We start from the raw sequence: 16300 nt of genomic DNA, 5'->3' as shown, positions 1-16300 counted from the left end.
GGTAGAGCAGACCTGGACCAAACCCATGGCCTAGGGCCAAGCACAATCCAACCTGCAGATGCAGGACAGAGGATAAATGGTTGCTGTTTGAGGTCACTAAGTTTTGGAGTGGTTTGCCCTGCGCCATTATTGTGGTGAAACCTTGGCTGAGACAAGGTATGACACTGAGAGACTGACACATCTTTGGTTCTTGACTTTTTGCTCCAAGAAAATTCTCCATCTCCTGAATAAAGTGTAGCTCATGTTACAAGTCACAGTCCTTCAGTTGCCTCTGGATGTGGGAATGGAACAATATTTCAAAGGCTCAATGAATGTCGCTTCTAGACATGTTTCTATAAGGAATGAGTCCTCAGGTTGAACTCTGCTTTTAACACCTCTTAAAAACATGACTTGCAAAATGCTGTACAGTGATCAACTGGAAAACAGACACCCCTCGTGTGGCAAACACTAGGTCAGGTGCCCGCATTAGGAATTACGGAAAAGGGTTAAGTGTATACCTTTTTTTGAGCCTCATCAGGTGTGTCCATGGGAGTGATGGAGCCCTCCTCCGCCTCTGAGTGATTTGACTCACAGGATGACACACTGACAGAGTCCATGCTCTCACCAGAGCTCCCGCTGGCAGTGGACTTGGGCTGTTCTTTGGTGGGAGTGCTACTGGTGATAATGTCCGACCCCAGAAACAGTCTGCAGAAAATATAATGCCAGGCATTCAGGCTCTTACAAATCTGGAATCCATGATTAAGCAAATATTTTTGTGTTAATTGAATCCTTGATGTTTTCTCAGTCTTGTGTACCCTGTCATTATTATTTTAGGGAAACATTTGCTACAAAGTTTCTAACAGATCACAGTAAACATCTTGTCCCAATAGATTATTCCCAATCTCAAAGAACACACAGATTGCTTAGCTGAATGAAAGGCCATATTAATCTGAGGTCTTTCTGGGTCAATGGTTCTCCATTTTTTGAGAGTTCTGTACCACTTTGGCAGGATCAAATTGTCGTGGCCACACCCCTATCACTTCCCACCATAAAATAAAATCCAGGAGGCAGAAGAAGGAGGCTGGCACTGCGCTGGACAAGAAACCAAGAAGGAAGACTTCTTTTCTAACAATCTAGTGAACTAAAATAACCTAAACTCCTTCACTATAAAACAACTAGATGAGAAACATTAAAAATTCTTTTTAAAGTTGGGCTTGCAAGACAGTAAGAAAAGTCCCTGCAGGCCAGAGATGAAAAGTGCACTGAAAACCAGAACATGCAAACTAATTCTGCTCTGGATGGGGAGTGGAGGTACCAACCCTGGCAAACTAGGCACATGGGTTTCAACACGTACAAAGGATCCAAAGATGAGGGCTTCTGTCTATGTAAGGTGGGCAGTGAGTACTGACATCCTTTACAAAGAGCCAGGATCCTCAGAGGGCTGTACCCTTAGTAAAAAGATGGGCTAAAAGAAAAATCTTCTTACTGACATAGGAAGACAGCAGTGAAACTTACCTGTTGGCCTGAGCTTGGGCAGGAGAAAAATGTCTCCCCTGATCATGTGTGATTTTAGCCAGCACCTCACTCAGATCTGCTATTACTTAGCTGATCTAGGAACTAGGAACTCTCAGGCCAGTGATCCTTCTGAAGAAACTAGCATTTAAAAAACAACAGCAACAACAACAAACTTCCTGGAGGAGTACACCTTCAACATAGGCTGCAGAGAATTCCCTGATAAAGATGAGCTCACAATACAAAGTTACAAAATACACACAAGGAAATAACCCACCCAAAGAGAGAGTCAACCGGCATAACAAAACAGCAAATCTAGGCTCCTGAGAACTTTAGATTACAAGAACTGTCAGAAAAAAAGTAATAATTTATTCATTCATTCATTCAACAAATATTTGAGTATCTACCGTGAGCCAAGCTATAAAACAAGTATGTTGAAAAACATTAAAGACGTACAAGAAGAAACTGAAAATGGGAGTTAAGAGCGAGACGCTCTGACGAAAGGACAGGAAGATAATTTGCAAAAACAATTTCACTTCTAGAGTGAAAAAGGTAGTGACTTAAATTCAAAAACTCAGTGGAAGGATTAAATAAATGTGGAAGAGAAAAACTGTGAACTAGATGATATGTCTGAAGAAAATCCTCAGAGACCAGCATCAAAATATAAAGACATGAATAATAAGAGAGGGTAAAAGACACAGAGAATGGAATAAGAAACGCCTGCATGTATGCAGGGAGAATTCCAAAAGAGGACAAATGAGAGAATGGAAAAGGGACCACATCTGAAGAGACAGTGGCTGAGGAGATTCCAGAACTAATGAATCACATGAATCCTCAGATCCAGGAACCACATCTTGAATAGGATAAATAAGACTAAATCCCCACTTAACCTGCACAGTGGTACATCAAAGACAAAAGAAGTTCTTAAAAGCAACAGGGCAGGGGGCATAATGCAAAGGAACAGAATTCAACAGACATCTCAAAAGCAACAACAGAAGTCAGAAGACATGGAATAATATCTTCAAAGTGCTGAGTGAAAGTAACAGTAATCCTTGAACTCCATACCCATCTAATATAATTCCAAGAGTGAGGGCAAAATAAAGACTTTCTCAGACAATGACTGTTTACCATTAACAGACAGCAAGGAAGGAAGTTGTAAGATGCAAGAAGGAATGGCACGTAAGGAAACTAGCAGACAGGCCCAAACCCAAACAAGCACTGGCTATATAAAATAACAGAAACAATGAAGATGGGTTTGATTTTTTTTTATTAAATAATTTTGGGAATTACAAGCTCAAATTCCAAGACCTAAAGCATATCTTTGTTCTGTCTCATTTCCACCCCACCATCTCTTGCCCCATTTTCCATGTCACTTCCTTTCTTGGACCTCCAAGCACTACTGGGGCTTTGGGAAAAAAGCTAAACTGACCACAATTCACAGAAGAGAAAATAATGCTACTGTCTTACTTCTCCATGAATTACAAGGTAGACCTTTGAAGGCTGTGAATTAGTGGTCCTTAGCCCATTAACTGAGAGTCTCTAACTTAGAACTAAATTGTTCAAAGACTAAAGGTTCTTCCATTGGTACAATTCCATGAGGTCATTCTGCTTTGCAAAGATTAATTCTAGCACAACATTAAGCATCTCTGACCTTCAAATGAGGCACCTCTTCCCCTAAGGCTCCAAAATTCTCTCCAATCTCTTTGGATGATGGGTGATTAAATGTGGGGAGAGGAAAAAATACATTTTCAACACTTGTAAAAAATGCTAAGATCATAAAACTTTTTGAAAATGAATGATGAACAAACACCTTTATATGTACAAGGAATAAGATGGGGGACATGTGACCTGTGCTATTCATAATAAATGTTCAAACTCAACTGCAGATACCAAGGGTTAAACTCAAGCATATCGGCAAGATTTCACTAACGAGAGAGATGTATGGAGTGTCCACCACGCTTTGTGCAGGACTCTGCACGCTGACAGTGCTGCCTCTCCTGGATGTCACATGAATATCCTCACAAAGGCTGCACGCTGCCAGAGTGGGTGCTGGAAGGGGACCCCGAGCTGCTAGAGCACCCAGCACAGTAAATACAGATACTTGGAGTCAAGGGAAGCAGTTATATAAAAATGAGCATGCAGTGGCCACTTCCAGGCACAGGGTCTAATTAGACTGACATCAGTCTTCCTTTCCTTCCTTCCTCCTGAGCCTTTCTCTCCTCCTACTTTTCTTCCTTCCCTCCCTCATCTTCTCCCCTCCTCCACTTCTTACTTCCCATTCCATCTTTCCTTCCCCTCTTCCTTCAGAAAGTATTTCTCCACTAGGAAGACGGTAAAAGAGTTATAACCTTGGCTCTAGAGCTAAATCTTGGATTTGAGCCCAGATCCTACAATAACTAGCATACTACTTACCTTGTCTGTGCCTTACTTTCCTGGTTTATAAAGTTGGTATAATAGCAGGACCTACCAGGTTATTTTGCGGATTGGACGAGAAATACATGTATTGTTTTCTCAGAACAGTGTTGGCACACGGCTCAATGTATTCATTCAATAAATATCTATTAATCATCTACATGTAAGGCACCAGTCTAGGTTCCGGGGTTAGCAATGAATAAAAAACAGACATAAATGCCCGTCTTCATAGAGTTTGCATTCTAGATAATAAACAGACACACACAACATAGAGCACGTCAGCCAGAGGGAAACGCAATGGAGAAATCCAAAGCAGCTGAGGGTGAGACAGTGTGCCACGGGTAGGCAACGTGGACAGGCTGTAGTATTAAATAAGGTGGTCAGGGAAGGCTATGAGAAGGTGACAAAGATCTGGGGGAAGTGAGGGAGTAAGCCATTTAGCTATCTGGGGAACAGTGCTCTAAGCAGAAGAAACAGCAAATAAAAATGAGTGTGACTTGTGGCCTGGGGGGCCGGAGTGCACAGAGTAGAGTGAGAGGGAAAGGTGAGAGGACAGACGGGGATGGGACGGGCAGATGGGGTTCGGTTGGTACTGCAGGTCTTGAAGGGTCTTGAGGGCCACTGTAAAGACTGGATTGTACTCAAAGGGAGACAAGGTGTTACGAAGTTAGCTACGCCTGGCACTGAGCTGGGCAAACAGCCATGGGTATGGTGCACAAGGTTCCTGCTCTCAGGTGGCTTACATTCCAATGAAGGTGACAGCCGGTATGATTGGGACTGACTGGGCAGACGGCAACATTAGACAGGATGCTCTCTCAGGAGGTAATGGTTTTGCCGACATCTGAAAGGAGCGAGCCCCAGAGAGAGCACACGCCAGGCCACAGGGACATCTAGTGCAAACACCTGGTGCATCTAGCGCAGAGCGACCCTGGTGTGGTTGAAGGATGGCTGGGAGACAGGTAAGCCTGGATCCTGGTGAACAAGGGGGCGTGTCAGACAAGAGGAAGGTGGTAAGAAGAGTAGGGGAAAATCACGCTGCACCTAGTGAAACAGGATAAGGAGTTCAGGGCTACCTTAAAATAAGACCATCAGAAGTTGTAAAGCAAGGAAGCGATGTAATCTGGTATACATTTTAACACATGACCAGACTACTGGGTGGAGAACAGATTGCTGGAGCAAGGGTGGGGCCGGAAGCCAGTACTGATGTTGCTGGAGTGCTCCAGGCAGGAGATGATGGTGGTTCAGACCAGAGGGAACACTGGGGAAGAATGAGTGGATTTAGAAAACCTATTGAATTCATGACAGAAAGATAAACTAGTTAAACTATTTAGTGAGTGAACTGGCTCAGGGGAACTTTGTTGAATACCCTTCCCCTCCCGACTCCGACGGGACCCCCTTGGGGCCCCAGGACCCCAGGGTGGCACTCACAGGCTAAGCCTCTTCACCATGCTCTTCCGAGGCTTGGGAGAGGTGGCACTGGCATCGGCAGCCGCTTCGATCTCACAGGAGAGGGCGTAGCTGGGGGAGAGAGGGGAGCTCGTGAGGGCGGAGCTAGGGAGGTGAACAGATTTAAATCCACGTGATTTACTGATTTCCTTTTAGAGGTGGGCTCTGAGTATTCAAAGTAAAGGTATGTACCATGTTGTTCTATGGTGAATGTCAGAGGGTACTGACTTAATGACCAGACTGTACAAATGGGCACCTCCCTCCTCAAAGCCCTGCTGGTGCACAGAGTGAGGCTGTTTAGTTTCGCAGGCGTCAGACACATGAATTTGCCTGCTCTGGCAGCATCAAAAACTGACTCCCTTCTGTTTTCCTGATTGTTCTCAACCCACTGCTGGGCCAGGGGAAGAATCATTTCTTCTCTCCCACCTCCCTCCCATTGCTCTGTGTCTGTGTGTGTGTGTGTGTGTGTGTGTGTGTGTGTGTGTGTGTGCGCTCGCGCGCCCATGCACGTGCTCAACTTACTGTTTATCTAAGGGAAGTGAAAGAAGAGACATTTGTAAATGATCTAATCTTCAGTAAATAGACATAGGCAGTTATATTATTGATAAAAATATATAAATATGATTTCTAATTGACAAAACCTCCTAAATTAAAAATGCTCCAGATTCAGACGTCTATATGCCAGGCAGATATAACTTCCACAGGCACAAGAAGAATTTATATCTGCCTTGAAATGTCTTTTATGAAAGCTTGTAGCTCTAGCTAGGAGATGTACTTGATTCTCGGTAGGCGAGGAAGGCTAAATGGTGAATATTAGCTTGGGAAGTTGCTTATTATGTGTACTTTTTTTAAACCTAAAGATGTATCCAGGTAGTTGATCAAGCAGAAGTATTCATTGAGATGGGAATTATTCAAATATTAACTTAAGCCGTAGGGGTTTTATAAACAGCAAGAAAAAAATGGGATGTGTTTAACAAGATTCCTTTAATCATTAAAAAGTCAATTCCACAGCTGATATTCTGAGTCTGAACTCTCTGATCCAAACCACCAGCCATGGTGTGTATGTTCCATATGTGAGAAGGATATCCACAGAGGAAGTTCATACACACTGATCATCAGACCAGAAAATGTAAAGAGAAGCAGCAACTGTTTTGTTTTCTACATAGCAAAGAAAAAGTCTCATTAACTGATGAGTACTCTGAATTAAAGGTTTTTTTTTTTTTTCTTGAATCAAAGGTTTTAATGTACCAGGACCAACCCATTCTGAGATTTAAAAGGACCTCAGAAATCATCTGGCTTTCAAATGAGGAAACAGGCTTCCAGGGTTTACATGACCTGTCCAACATTATATAACCACCTTCAGAGCTTAGGCTTAGAGTCAGGCAGACCTGAGTTTGATTCCAAACTCTATCACTGACCAGTTATAACACTTCTCTAAACCTCAATTTCCTCATTGGCAAAATACTTATTTTGCTGTCAACTTCACCCTCCCTGCTGATAAACTTTCAAGGAAATCCCCTAGTCTACAGCAAAAGTCAGCAAATATTTTCTGTACAGGGCGAGTCGCTGTCGCAACTACTCAATTCTGTCTTTAAAGCATGAAAGCAGCCATAAATAAGAGGGAAATGAATGGGTTGTGTTCCAGTACAACTTTATTAATGGATATTAAAATTTTAATTTCAAATAACTGCCTCACGTCACAACATTCCTCTTCTTTTGTTTCTTTTTCAACCATTTAAAATGTAAAAACAGGAGGTAGGCTGGGTATGGCCTGTGAACTCTAATCCTCTGAACTACAGGGTAAAGGCTACACACCCCTCCCTGCTGGGCCAACATTCAAGGCACTGGAGTTAATGTACCTTTCCAAGCTCGTCAACCTCTATTTTGACACCCATCCCTTGTGAACCAACCAGAGTCCAATTGTTCTTCCAAATGCCAAGCTGGTCAGGCCACCAGGTCTTTGCTCACGTTCTCCTCTCTGTCTGGAATGTTCTTCTCCAGTTCTCCTGGTGAAATCTTTTCTTTCTTTCACAGCCCAGCCCAAATGTTAATGCCTTCATGTTATCTTCCCTTTTTCCCCCCCTTCCTTGGCCAAGTGAACTGTTCCTGCCTATGGGTCCTGCAGCACTGTGACTATCCATTGTATTTCAATTCTTCATGAGTCTGTCTCTCCTCCCCACTTGAAAGCTCCCTCAAAGCTAGTACCAATTACTAATAGTGACAAACATGGTAATGATGCTGTCTCAAATATGATTACATTTAATCTTCTCAAAGAAACATTTTAGAGTGAGCATCCTGAAGATCAGGAAGAAGAAGTGACTTGTTCAAGGTGACAAAGATAAATAAATGGTAGAGCAAGAATCTGAAAGCACATTTTCTGATGCCATCAGTTCAATTCTTCCTGCTATACCATTAACCTTTGAAAACCGAGGATCTGGAACCTTGGAGCTGCTCACTAAATAGTTGTTGAATAAACGGCCAAATGAGGAACCAGATGCAGTATCCCTCTGGCCAACACCACAGCTCTGCCCTGATGGGCAATGTGTCCTCCTACCTCTCCTCCTCTGTTAGGAGCTGCTGCCTCTGGAACCACTGGATGAACTTTGGGTCTGGGGTCATACAATAACTGTTGCAGGCAGACTGTAAGAGCTTGATTTGGGCAATCACTTCAAATTCCTAGAGCAGACAGAGCACCAAAGAGAAAGAGTGAATTAAAAGGCCAACCAAATATACATCTTTTCAACATGAAAACACACCACAGTAGGATAAATGATGGACAAATGCATCTAGGAGGATTCTAAAGTGCTGCTTGTAACTCTGACTCACTGGTGTCCTTACACGCTTTAGTGGTCAATCCTTCTTTCTCCTTGAAAAAAGCAATTTATGTGAATAAAACAAGCTACCAAAGTGACCCAAACTAGGTACTACCTAAAGTCAGAGTGACTTCCTTTTTCTCTTTTCCATCTCCATTCTTGAGACAGAAAAGTTACTTTTTAAGCCTGAGTCCTTCTAAAATGTATTTAAAAATTCTACTTCCTAAAAGATAAGGAAAATAATTACTCTAAGTCAGGAAGCACACCAGTTTCCCACCCCCATCTTCTTCAACCCTTACCCCTCAATAAATAAGTTTTGGTAGGGCTGAATATCTAAACAGTCTAGGGCCTCATAAACTTGAATGTTTAGATTTCCTGAATCCTTGGGGGTTTACTACTCCAGTAAATCATTTAACTCAGTCTTTTAAAGCTCACAAGAGAAGCAAGTGTATAATTATGTCCAAAATTATTTATACTTCTTTAGATGTTTCAATAAAGATGTTTTTAAAGTCAGCAATGGAAATAAGCTTTAGCTTTAGGTCTTACACTCAAACTTTCCCAAAGTTTAACACGCTAGTCTTAAAAAGAAAGAGATTATCATCCAGGGTTATTCTGAAGGGAAAGGACAGAGACGGGTAACTGTGGAGGCAATAACTGAATTTGTTTTAATGTTACAGGACAGAAGCAGCCCAACAACTGGCAGATTCCGTAGGTGTCAACTTCCCATCCAGTGACCTCCACCCTTGGTCTCAGTATCCAAGGAACATTTATCATCAAACGCTACCAGGGACAGAAGGCTTACATTCGTCTAGGGTAGTATATCTTGTTACTGATGAGTTCAGCCTGGTCAGCTCCTAAAACTTTGGTTTTAACTGCAATGTCATTTCCTCCTGGAAGTTTCTCTGACCCCACAAGTTGGGGCTAGATGCCCCTCCCATGTGCTCCTATAATACCCACTACTTCTGCTCACAAGCCCTTATCAGGCTGCATTGTAACTGCCTGTTTGTCTACTTTCCTCCTTGACTGTGAACTTTATGAGGGCAGGGAGCTCTGGGCTTTTTCTGCTGCAATCCCTAAACCTACCACACTGCCCGACCCCTGTTCGGTCTGCAGTCAACGTTTGTGGGATGAAAGAATGAAAGAATAAGTAAAGAACAATGAGAGTTACTACGGGGTGAAGTTATTATTTTGCTCACTCATATTCCTTGAAATCGTTTAAATATACGATTTTAAAAAACACTAAACGCATAGCGAATTTTTAAAGCTCTGTTTTATCTTTTTTCATGCAGTGTGGAACTCTTCTACTCTCCACAGAAAAATTTCAAATTGATGTTGCACACCCCTTCCTATGCTGACAGGAAAGGAAAAGAATAATTATCCACGTTAACAATGAAGACCGTTTCCTTTCCTCTCTTCAGTAGGCCTACAGGAGTTAACCATCTTTATTAACCCTTCCATAACATATACTCTTATGAAACCCTTTCTCCTTAATAGAATGGACCTGTTATTGCTGAAGCTGATTGTAAAGAAGGAGATGATGAGGGGGTAAAGGAAGAACTGCAGGCTCAGGAGAGACAGGACAGCATTTGAACCCTGGCTGTGCTACCCGGTGACTCTGGTCAAGTTACTTCATTTCTCTGCGTCCTGGTTTCCTCACCCTTGAATTGAGGATGATAAAACCTACCCCACAGGGCTCTTGGGCAATACCACATAACAACATGCCAAGGACAATGACATCTGATAAATTTTCAATAAATGCTAATTTTTTTCTGCCTCTGCAAAAAATTTAAGTCTCCACTCCTCTAATTTTTTTCGTGCCCAGATGAAGTAAAATGAAAAACCACAGCCAAGACCCCTACTTACCCTTCTCCTCTTCTCAAAGTTTATCAGCCCACCCTGAAAGAAATTTTTTTAAATGAATGACAAACCAAGCTACTTTGAAACTCAGCCTTATTTATTCTAGGTTTTTGTTAAAATAGCTCAAAGGGATAATAAAGTCACAATTATTCATGACACTGTAATTATGGCTACAATGGAGGAAAAGAAACATCATTCACTTAAAAGAAAAACATTCTTTTAATTATAATAGGACAGGATTGGCAGACGGCCTTCTCTTAAGATGTCTGAAACCAATTAAAACAGTCATGATAAAGGATTTACAACACAGAATCCAAATACATTTGCAGAGACAGTAAAGACAAAAGCTTGAGTGAATGTTCTGTTACACTTTTTTTTCTTTACCAAAAGCAACAAAAACAGATGGTCATTGACTCATACTGGAAACCACATTGTCAATGTTTTATCAAAAGAAGTTTATCAAACTTCTACACAACATTATCACCGAACACCGAAGTTAAGTTTCAATTCTCCATCGTCCCAGTTCCTATTCTCAGTAGGCTGAATTTAACTTCTAAATCATGGGTCACTCCCCCCAAATTCCCCAACACTGATGAGTGTTTCCTGAGATAAGCTGAGGCAGAGGATGTGAAGAGACGCGGAGCATCTCTCTCTGAGGGAGCATGTCCACAACGTTTACGACGACCTTGGAGGTGGGAATTTGCAAGATAACTGCTACTCCTTCTAATTATGATAGAGTAAAAGCAGACTGACTGACTGCATGTGATAACCAGGAAGGTGAGATAAACTTAAATATACAGGAAATCCTTAAATTTCATTTCAAATATCCAATCTCTTCTCCATGTAATATTCTACTGTATTACTGTTACTAACAAGTAGCTTGTTTCACTTCTTTCCCCATTCTGAGAGAGAGAGAAGGTAATAATCTGAAACAATAAAGCAATACTTAAAAATCCACGAGCTTGACTGACTCCCTACCCCAGCAGGTAGAATGTGAGGGTACACTATCCCCCCAGCTCCACCTGCCAAAGTCCCACCCAGCACCTCGGTCTTTGCTCAAACCCACTCCTTCCTAAGGATCTGCCATGACCTCCCCTCACAGGGAATGGATCGTGGCCTGTCCTCTTCTCTCTTTGCATTTCTGTTTGAATTCTTACTATTTCTGTCCATCACTGCCTGCTCTGATATATCCCTTCCACTGGATTGTGAGCCACTGCTGGTGTCACTCATCTTCGTATTCCTCAGAGCATCTAGCCCAATGCCACGTTCATAAAAAGCCCTCGATAGGTACAAACAAAGGTGTATTTCTCTCTTGGGTAACCAACAAGAAGGCTGCCGATCCACCTGCACCATCAGCCTGGAACTCACCTCAATGTAGTCCTGAAGGGCAGTGTCAAGCATGGTCAGGTCAGTCAGGAAGGTGCCCAGGTAGGGCACAGTTCCCTGCATCACACCCTGAAGAACAAGCACAGTAAAACCGTCTTCGCTGTTATTGAAAGTTCAGCGTTTCAATAACCTCCACACTGGACCAAATGGACCTGTGGCCCGCTACAGTCAGCAACGTGCCCATTTGCAGATGGAAGCAGCAGTCTTCGAATGGCTAGGTGATCCTCGACAGCATTTGGAGAATAATTAAGGACCATTCAAGGCCTAGTCTAAGGCCACTAGTGCTAACCTACATGAATGAGATTTTTAAAAATCCCTACACAAATAGGTCAGGAACTCTGTCACCAAGGTAACTTTCAAAGTCATGAAAACCAAGCCTCAAAGCCAGGGGATGGTTCAAGTGTGTTCACAGTGGGGTTCACACATTGCTTAGGCTCAGGTCAGAGGGACCTCTGTTCTCTTTCACGGCATGTGGACACTCCCGGTGGTTCAGAGTGGCCCTGGGAGGGATGGTCTCACCATTGGTAGAGGATTGGGCTGCTGCCCACTGGAGAAGTGTGACCGCAGGAGGACGGGGTGTCACTAGTAAAGTGGCTTGGTGACTCGGTTCTGAAGAATACAGGAGGGAAAGGGAAAAACAGTCCCTTTAAAGTAGAAAACCTGCCAAACTCTACCTTAACCAAGTGATGATGGCTAATATCACCAGTGACATCAGATGTCATTCACTCCTTGATATGATGAGAAGACACTTCACATCTGTGATATTCTTCCCCAAACCCGTGACCTCAGTCTAGTCACTAGAAAAACAACAGACACCCCCTGGTTGTGGGACATTCTAAGGATACTAGAACAGTCTTCCTGAAGACCGTCAGGTAACGACAAACAAGGAAAGACTCAGAAACGGTCACACAGCAGAGGGTACTAGGGTGGCAACTAAATGCAGTGGGGTGCCCTGGGTTGGATCCTGGAACAGAACCAGGATGCTCATGGAAAACTGGTGAAATCCAAGTCAAGTCTGGGTTTCAGTTAACAGCAGTATGCCCATGTCGGTTTCTTAGTATTGACAGATATGCCACGGTTACAGAAAATGTCAACGGGTCGGGGGGTGGGGAGGTGGGGAGGTGGAAGGGGGATGGGGGAGGGATTCACAGAAACTCTTATCTGGAGATATATCTGGGGAGGTATTATCTGGAACTCTTCTCTAAATTCTAAAATTAAAAGTTTATTTAAAAAGAAATTTCCCCGGGCTTCCCTGGTGACGCAGTGGTTGAGAGTCCGCCTGCTGATGCAGGGGACACGGGTTCGTGCCCCGGTCCGGGAAGATCCCACATGCTGCGGAGCGGCTGGGCCCGTGAGCCATGGCCGCTGAGCCTGTGCTTCGCAACGGGAGAGGCCACAACACTGAGAGGCCCACATACCGCAAAAAAAAAAGAGAAAAAAGAAATTTCCTTCAGAAATAAAGGTAGAAGCACTTCCACTGCAGGTATATACCTATTATATTAATTTCACCAAATTTCCTTTGAAATCATCCCTATTCTCCACAAGGCCACAGAGGCACTAACCATTCTGAAGAGAAAATAAAAAGGGGCTTCCATGGACACCTTATCCTACAGTCCATTAAGGCACTTATGGAAATTCTGGCCAGAAAACAGTCTCCACCAGGGCAGGACAAGGCTGCCTGATGTGTGTGCAGCTGGCTGTTTCCTCAGCCAGAGCTGCTTCTTGAGGTTCGCTCCAGGCAGGGCTTTGTCCTTCAGGAACTCTGTGTCAGCTGCAGTATGTCCTTCCCTATCATGTGTACAAGGTCTCATCCTGAACTGAAATAATCTCTTTTTTTGACGGCTATTTTTAACTTGTCCTTGAACCACCAAAAAGGTCTGAAGTGCTGTGAATGCCTTACAGGCTTTATGTTACAGAGACTCCCATCGCTCAAAACCAACATTTCTGATTTATGCCCAGCTTTCCAAAGAAGGAGAAAATCTTCTCAACGCAGGGGTGAGAGTATTTTGAGTTTGTCAGTCTCCATTCTCCTCTCTCTGGTTTTCCCCTTCTATGCTAAAAGTTAGGAGGGTGTTAAAAATAAAGCCAATGATGTCAAGGACTACCTTCCAGTCTTGAACAGGGAGGTATCACGTTCCTTTGAGTACTGAAAAACTAGAAAGATTTGGCTAGTACTTGGGGTTAGTGACGAGAGCCAGAAAATGACTAGAGGACTTGGAACAAATGAAAAGGTCTCCGAGTACAAGGACCAAGTCCTCCTGGGAGCTGACACTCTCTCTCCCCGGCACCCAGGTACTGGGCCACCGTGTGTTCCAAGCTGGCTACAGTAGGCATTCCCGTCGGGGAACTGAAGCCCAGGGGTCTCAAGGCCAAGGTCGCGGTAGCTCCTAAGTGCAGGAGTGGATAAAGAAGACAGCAAAAGGGACAGAAATCTACCTGCCGCAGATTTTCCCTCACTTCCAGAAAATAAAAATGTTCCAGAAAACAATGTGATTTGTGACTTTCAGTGTTTATTTCCTGCTGGGTCCAGTGGGAGTGAAAATAGCTTCAGACCTCCCAGGGCTGCTGAGAACAGATGAGGTAAAGAATGGAGAACTTCTTTGGGGGCAGGGGCACCCTGCAGACTAAAGGGTCCAGGGCCATGCAGGAGCCCAGCCCCTGACATAGGGCTGCTCTCTGGTGGGCCCTCAGGGAGACCCAGGGCCTTACATACCATGTCCTTCTGGAGCTGAAGCCGCCTCTGAGTGCGCTTCTGGTTTTCCTTCACGCTGCTGTCCAGGTTTGCAAATTTTGAGGTTCCTTCCTAAGAAACAGAAGCACACACAGAGGAAAGTGATACAGGGGCAAGTGAAGGGGCACCTAGTTTCTGGGGCGGAACCTCTGCACAACTATCTGGACGCCATGCAAAGTGAAGAGGCCCCCAGCAGGCTCTGGACTATTATGCAAACACTTGGCTGGCTACTGGTTGAGCCATCTATTCTTGAGGGTGCCTGGTGGCCATGGCTTATCCCGTTTCCCCACCCCCCTATTTTGTAAGAAGAGCCCCTGATTTGGTTATAAAATCAATCATTAATACAAGGCAGGCAATTCCTGGAACTGGAGACAATTTTTACACATCCCAAATTTCACTTGAAGTAATCACACATCCTGGAAATGAAGATCTCTTCCTCTGTAAATTTTATGATTTCTTGATCTTGGCCTGAAAGGCCTGTGCCAGCATTCTGTGAAAGAAAAGGGACTATTTCTGTGGTATTTCTTAGCTAAATGAAACTTTTTATACCGGAAGTTTTCTGAGGAAGTCCAGCACTGATCTATGAAAGCCAGACCTTCATACATTTTTCTCCCCTTTTTCTCCCCCAGTCCATCCTCCCAACTTGCCTCTCAGGTTTGGAACTCCTACAAATCAATCTTTCCTCCTGGCGCCTGAGAACAGATGGCTACCCTTTCTCTCCTCCCATCTGTTGCGACAACAAACTCTTCTACATAATGACTAATCTCCAGTTTTGCTGACTGAACATAAAGTGTTTTTGGTTTTGTGGTTTGGGGGGTCTTGTTAAGTTCTCATTTTCCAGGAACTGCATGAATGGGAGGCAAATTTCACAATTCAGTAGTGCATAATTGCATTGTTTTTCCATTAGTCAGTTCTCCCTGGGTTTATCATATGACCACAGCATGTGACTTTTCACTACTGTACGACTACGAGGGAATCTTTTCCAGTGACTTAGCCTTTCCAATGACAGTGCGACATCAATGTCTTGTATCATTCACCAGCCTTTATCCAGGTCCAGGTACATCACTGGGGACAGAATCCATAGTGACTCATTACCAATTTTCAGTCTCCCTATTACAAGTGATAATAAGAAGAGGTATCATTTAATGATTCCCTGCTTACAGTTTTTCCTGGGGATGAATGAAAGTGTCCTGAAATGTGCCACTTCCTGTGCTGGGTGGTTGAGTCCTCCCAAACTATTGATAATTTTTTTTTTTGAATTTTATTTTTTTATACAGCAGGTTCTTATTAGTTACCTATTTTATACATATTAGTGTATACATGTCAATCCCAATCTCCCAGTTCATCACACCACCACCACACCCCCACCACCAGCTTCCCTCCCTTGGTGTCCATACATTTGTTCTCTAAGTCTGTGTCTCTATTTCTGCTTTGTAAATAAGATCATCGATACCATTCTTCTAGATTCCACATATATGAATTAATATACAATATTTGTTTTTCTCTTTCTGACTTACTTCACTCTGTATGACAGTCTCTAGGTCCACCCACATCTCTACAAATGACCCAACTTCGTTCCTTTTTATGGCTGAGTAATATTCCATTGTATATTTGTGCCACATCTTCTTTATTCATTCATCTGTTGATTGATATTTAGGTTGGTTCCATGTCCTGGCTATTGTAAATAGTGCTGTGATGAACACTGGGGTGCATGGGTCCTTTTGAATTATGGTTTTCTCTGGGTATATGCCCAGTAGTGGGATTGCTGGGTCATACGGTAATGCTACTTTTAGTTTTTTAAGGAACCTCCATACTGTTCTCCATAGGGGCTGTATCAATTTACATTCCCACCAACAGTGCAGGAGGGTCCCCTTTTCTCCACATGCTCTCCAGCATTTGTTCTTTGCAGATTTTCTGATGATGCCCATTCTAACCAGTGTGAGGTGATACCTCATTGTAGTTCTGATTTGCATTTCTCTAATAATTAGTGATGTTGAGCAGCTTTTCATGTGCCTCTTGGCCATCTTTATGTCTTCTTTGGAGAAATGTCTATTTAGGTTTTCTGCCCATTTTTTGATTGGGTTGTTTCTTTAATATTGAGTTGCATGAGCTGTTTATATATTTTGGAGATTAATCCTTTGTCCATTTATTCATTTGCAAATTC

At 43.2% G+C, this 16300-nt stretch overlaps 1 protein-coding gene across 3 annotated transcripts in view; it reads right to left on the bottom strand.

The window, feature by feature from the left end:
- The window catches only part of RGL1 (ral guanine nucleotide dissociation stimulator like 1), a 277771-nt gene that overhangs the window by 13211 nt on the left and 248260 nt on the right, over window positions 1-16300 (bottom strand). For all 3 annotated transcript variants that reach the window (XM_060035202.1, XM_060035213.1, XM_060035208.1), the window contains 6 exons: window positions 14119-14208; window positions 11388-11474; window positions 10026-10058; window positions 7904-8025; window positions 5332-5421; window positions 498-684 (listed from right to left, as the gene is read on the bottom strand). In XM_060035202.1, the coding sequence (XP_059891185.1) occupies window positions 498-684; window positions 5332-5421; window positions 7904-8025; window positions 10026-10058; window positions 11388-11474; window positions 14119-14208 (609 nt within the window). The remainder of the gene's footprint in view (window positions 1-497; window positions 685-5331; window positions 5422-7903; window positions 8026-10025; window positions 10059-11387; window positions 11475-14118; window positions 14209-16300) is intronic.

This window comes from Delphinus delphis, chromosome 1 (assembly GCF_949987515.2).
Source record: "Delphinus delphis chromosome 1, mDelDel1.2, whole genome shotgun sequence".
Taxonomy (NCBI): Eukaryota; Metazoa; Chordata; class Mammalia; order Artiodactyla; family Delphinidae; genus Delphinus; species Delphinus delphis.
Note: the sequence above shows the minus strand (reverse complement) of the source record. Positions and strands in the feature narration are given on the sequence as shown.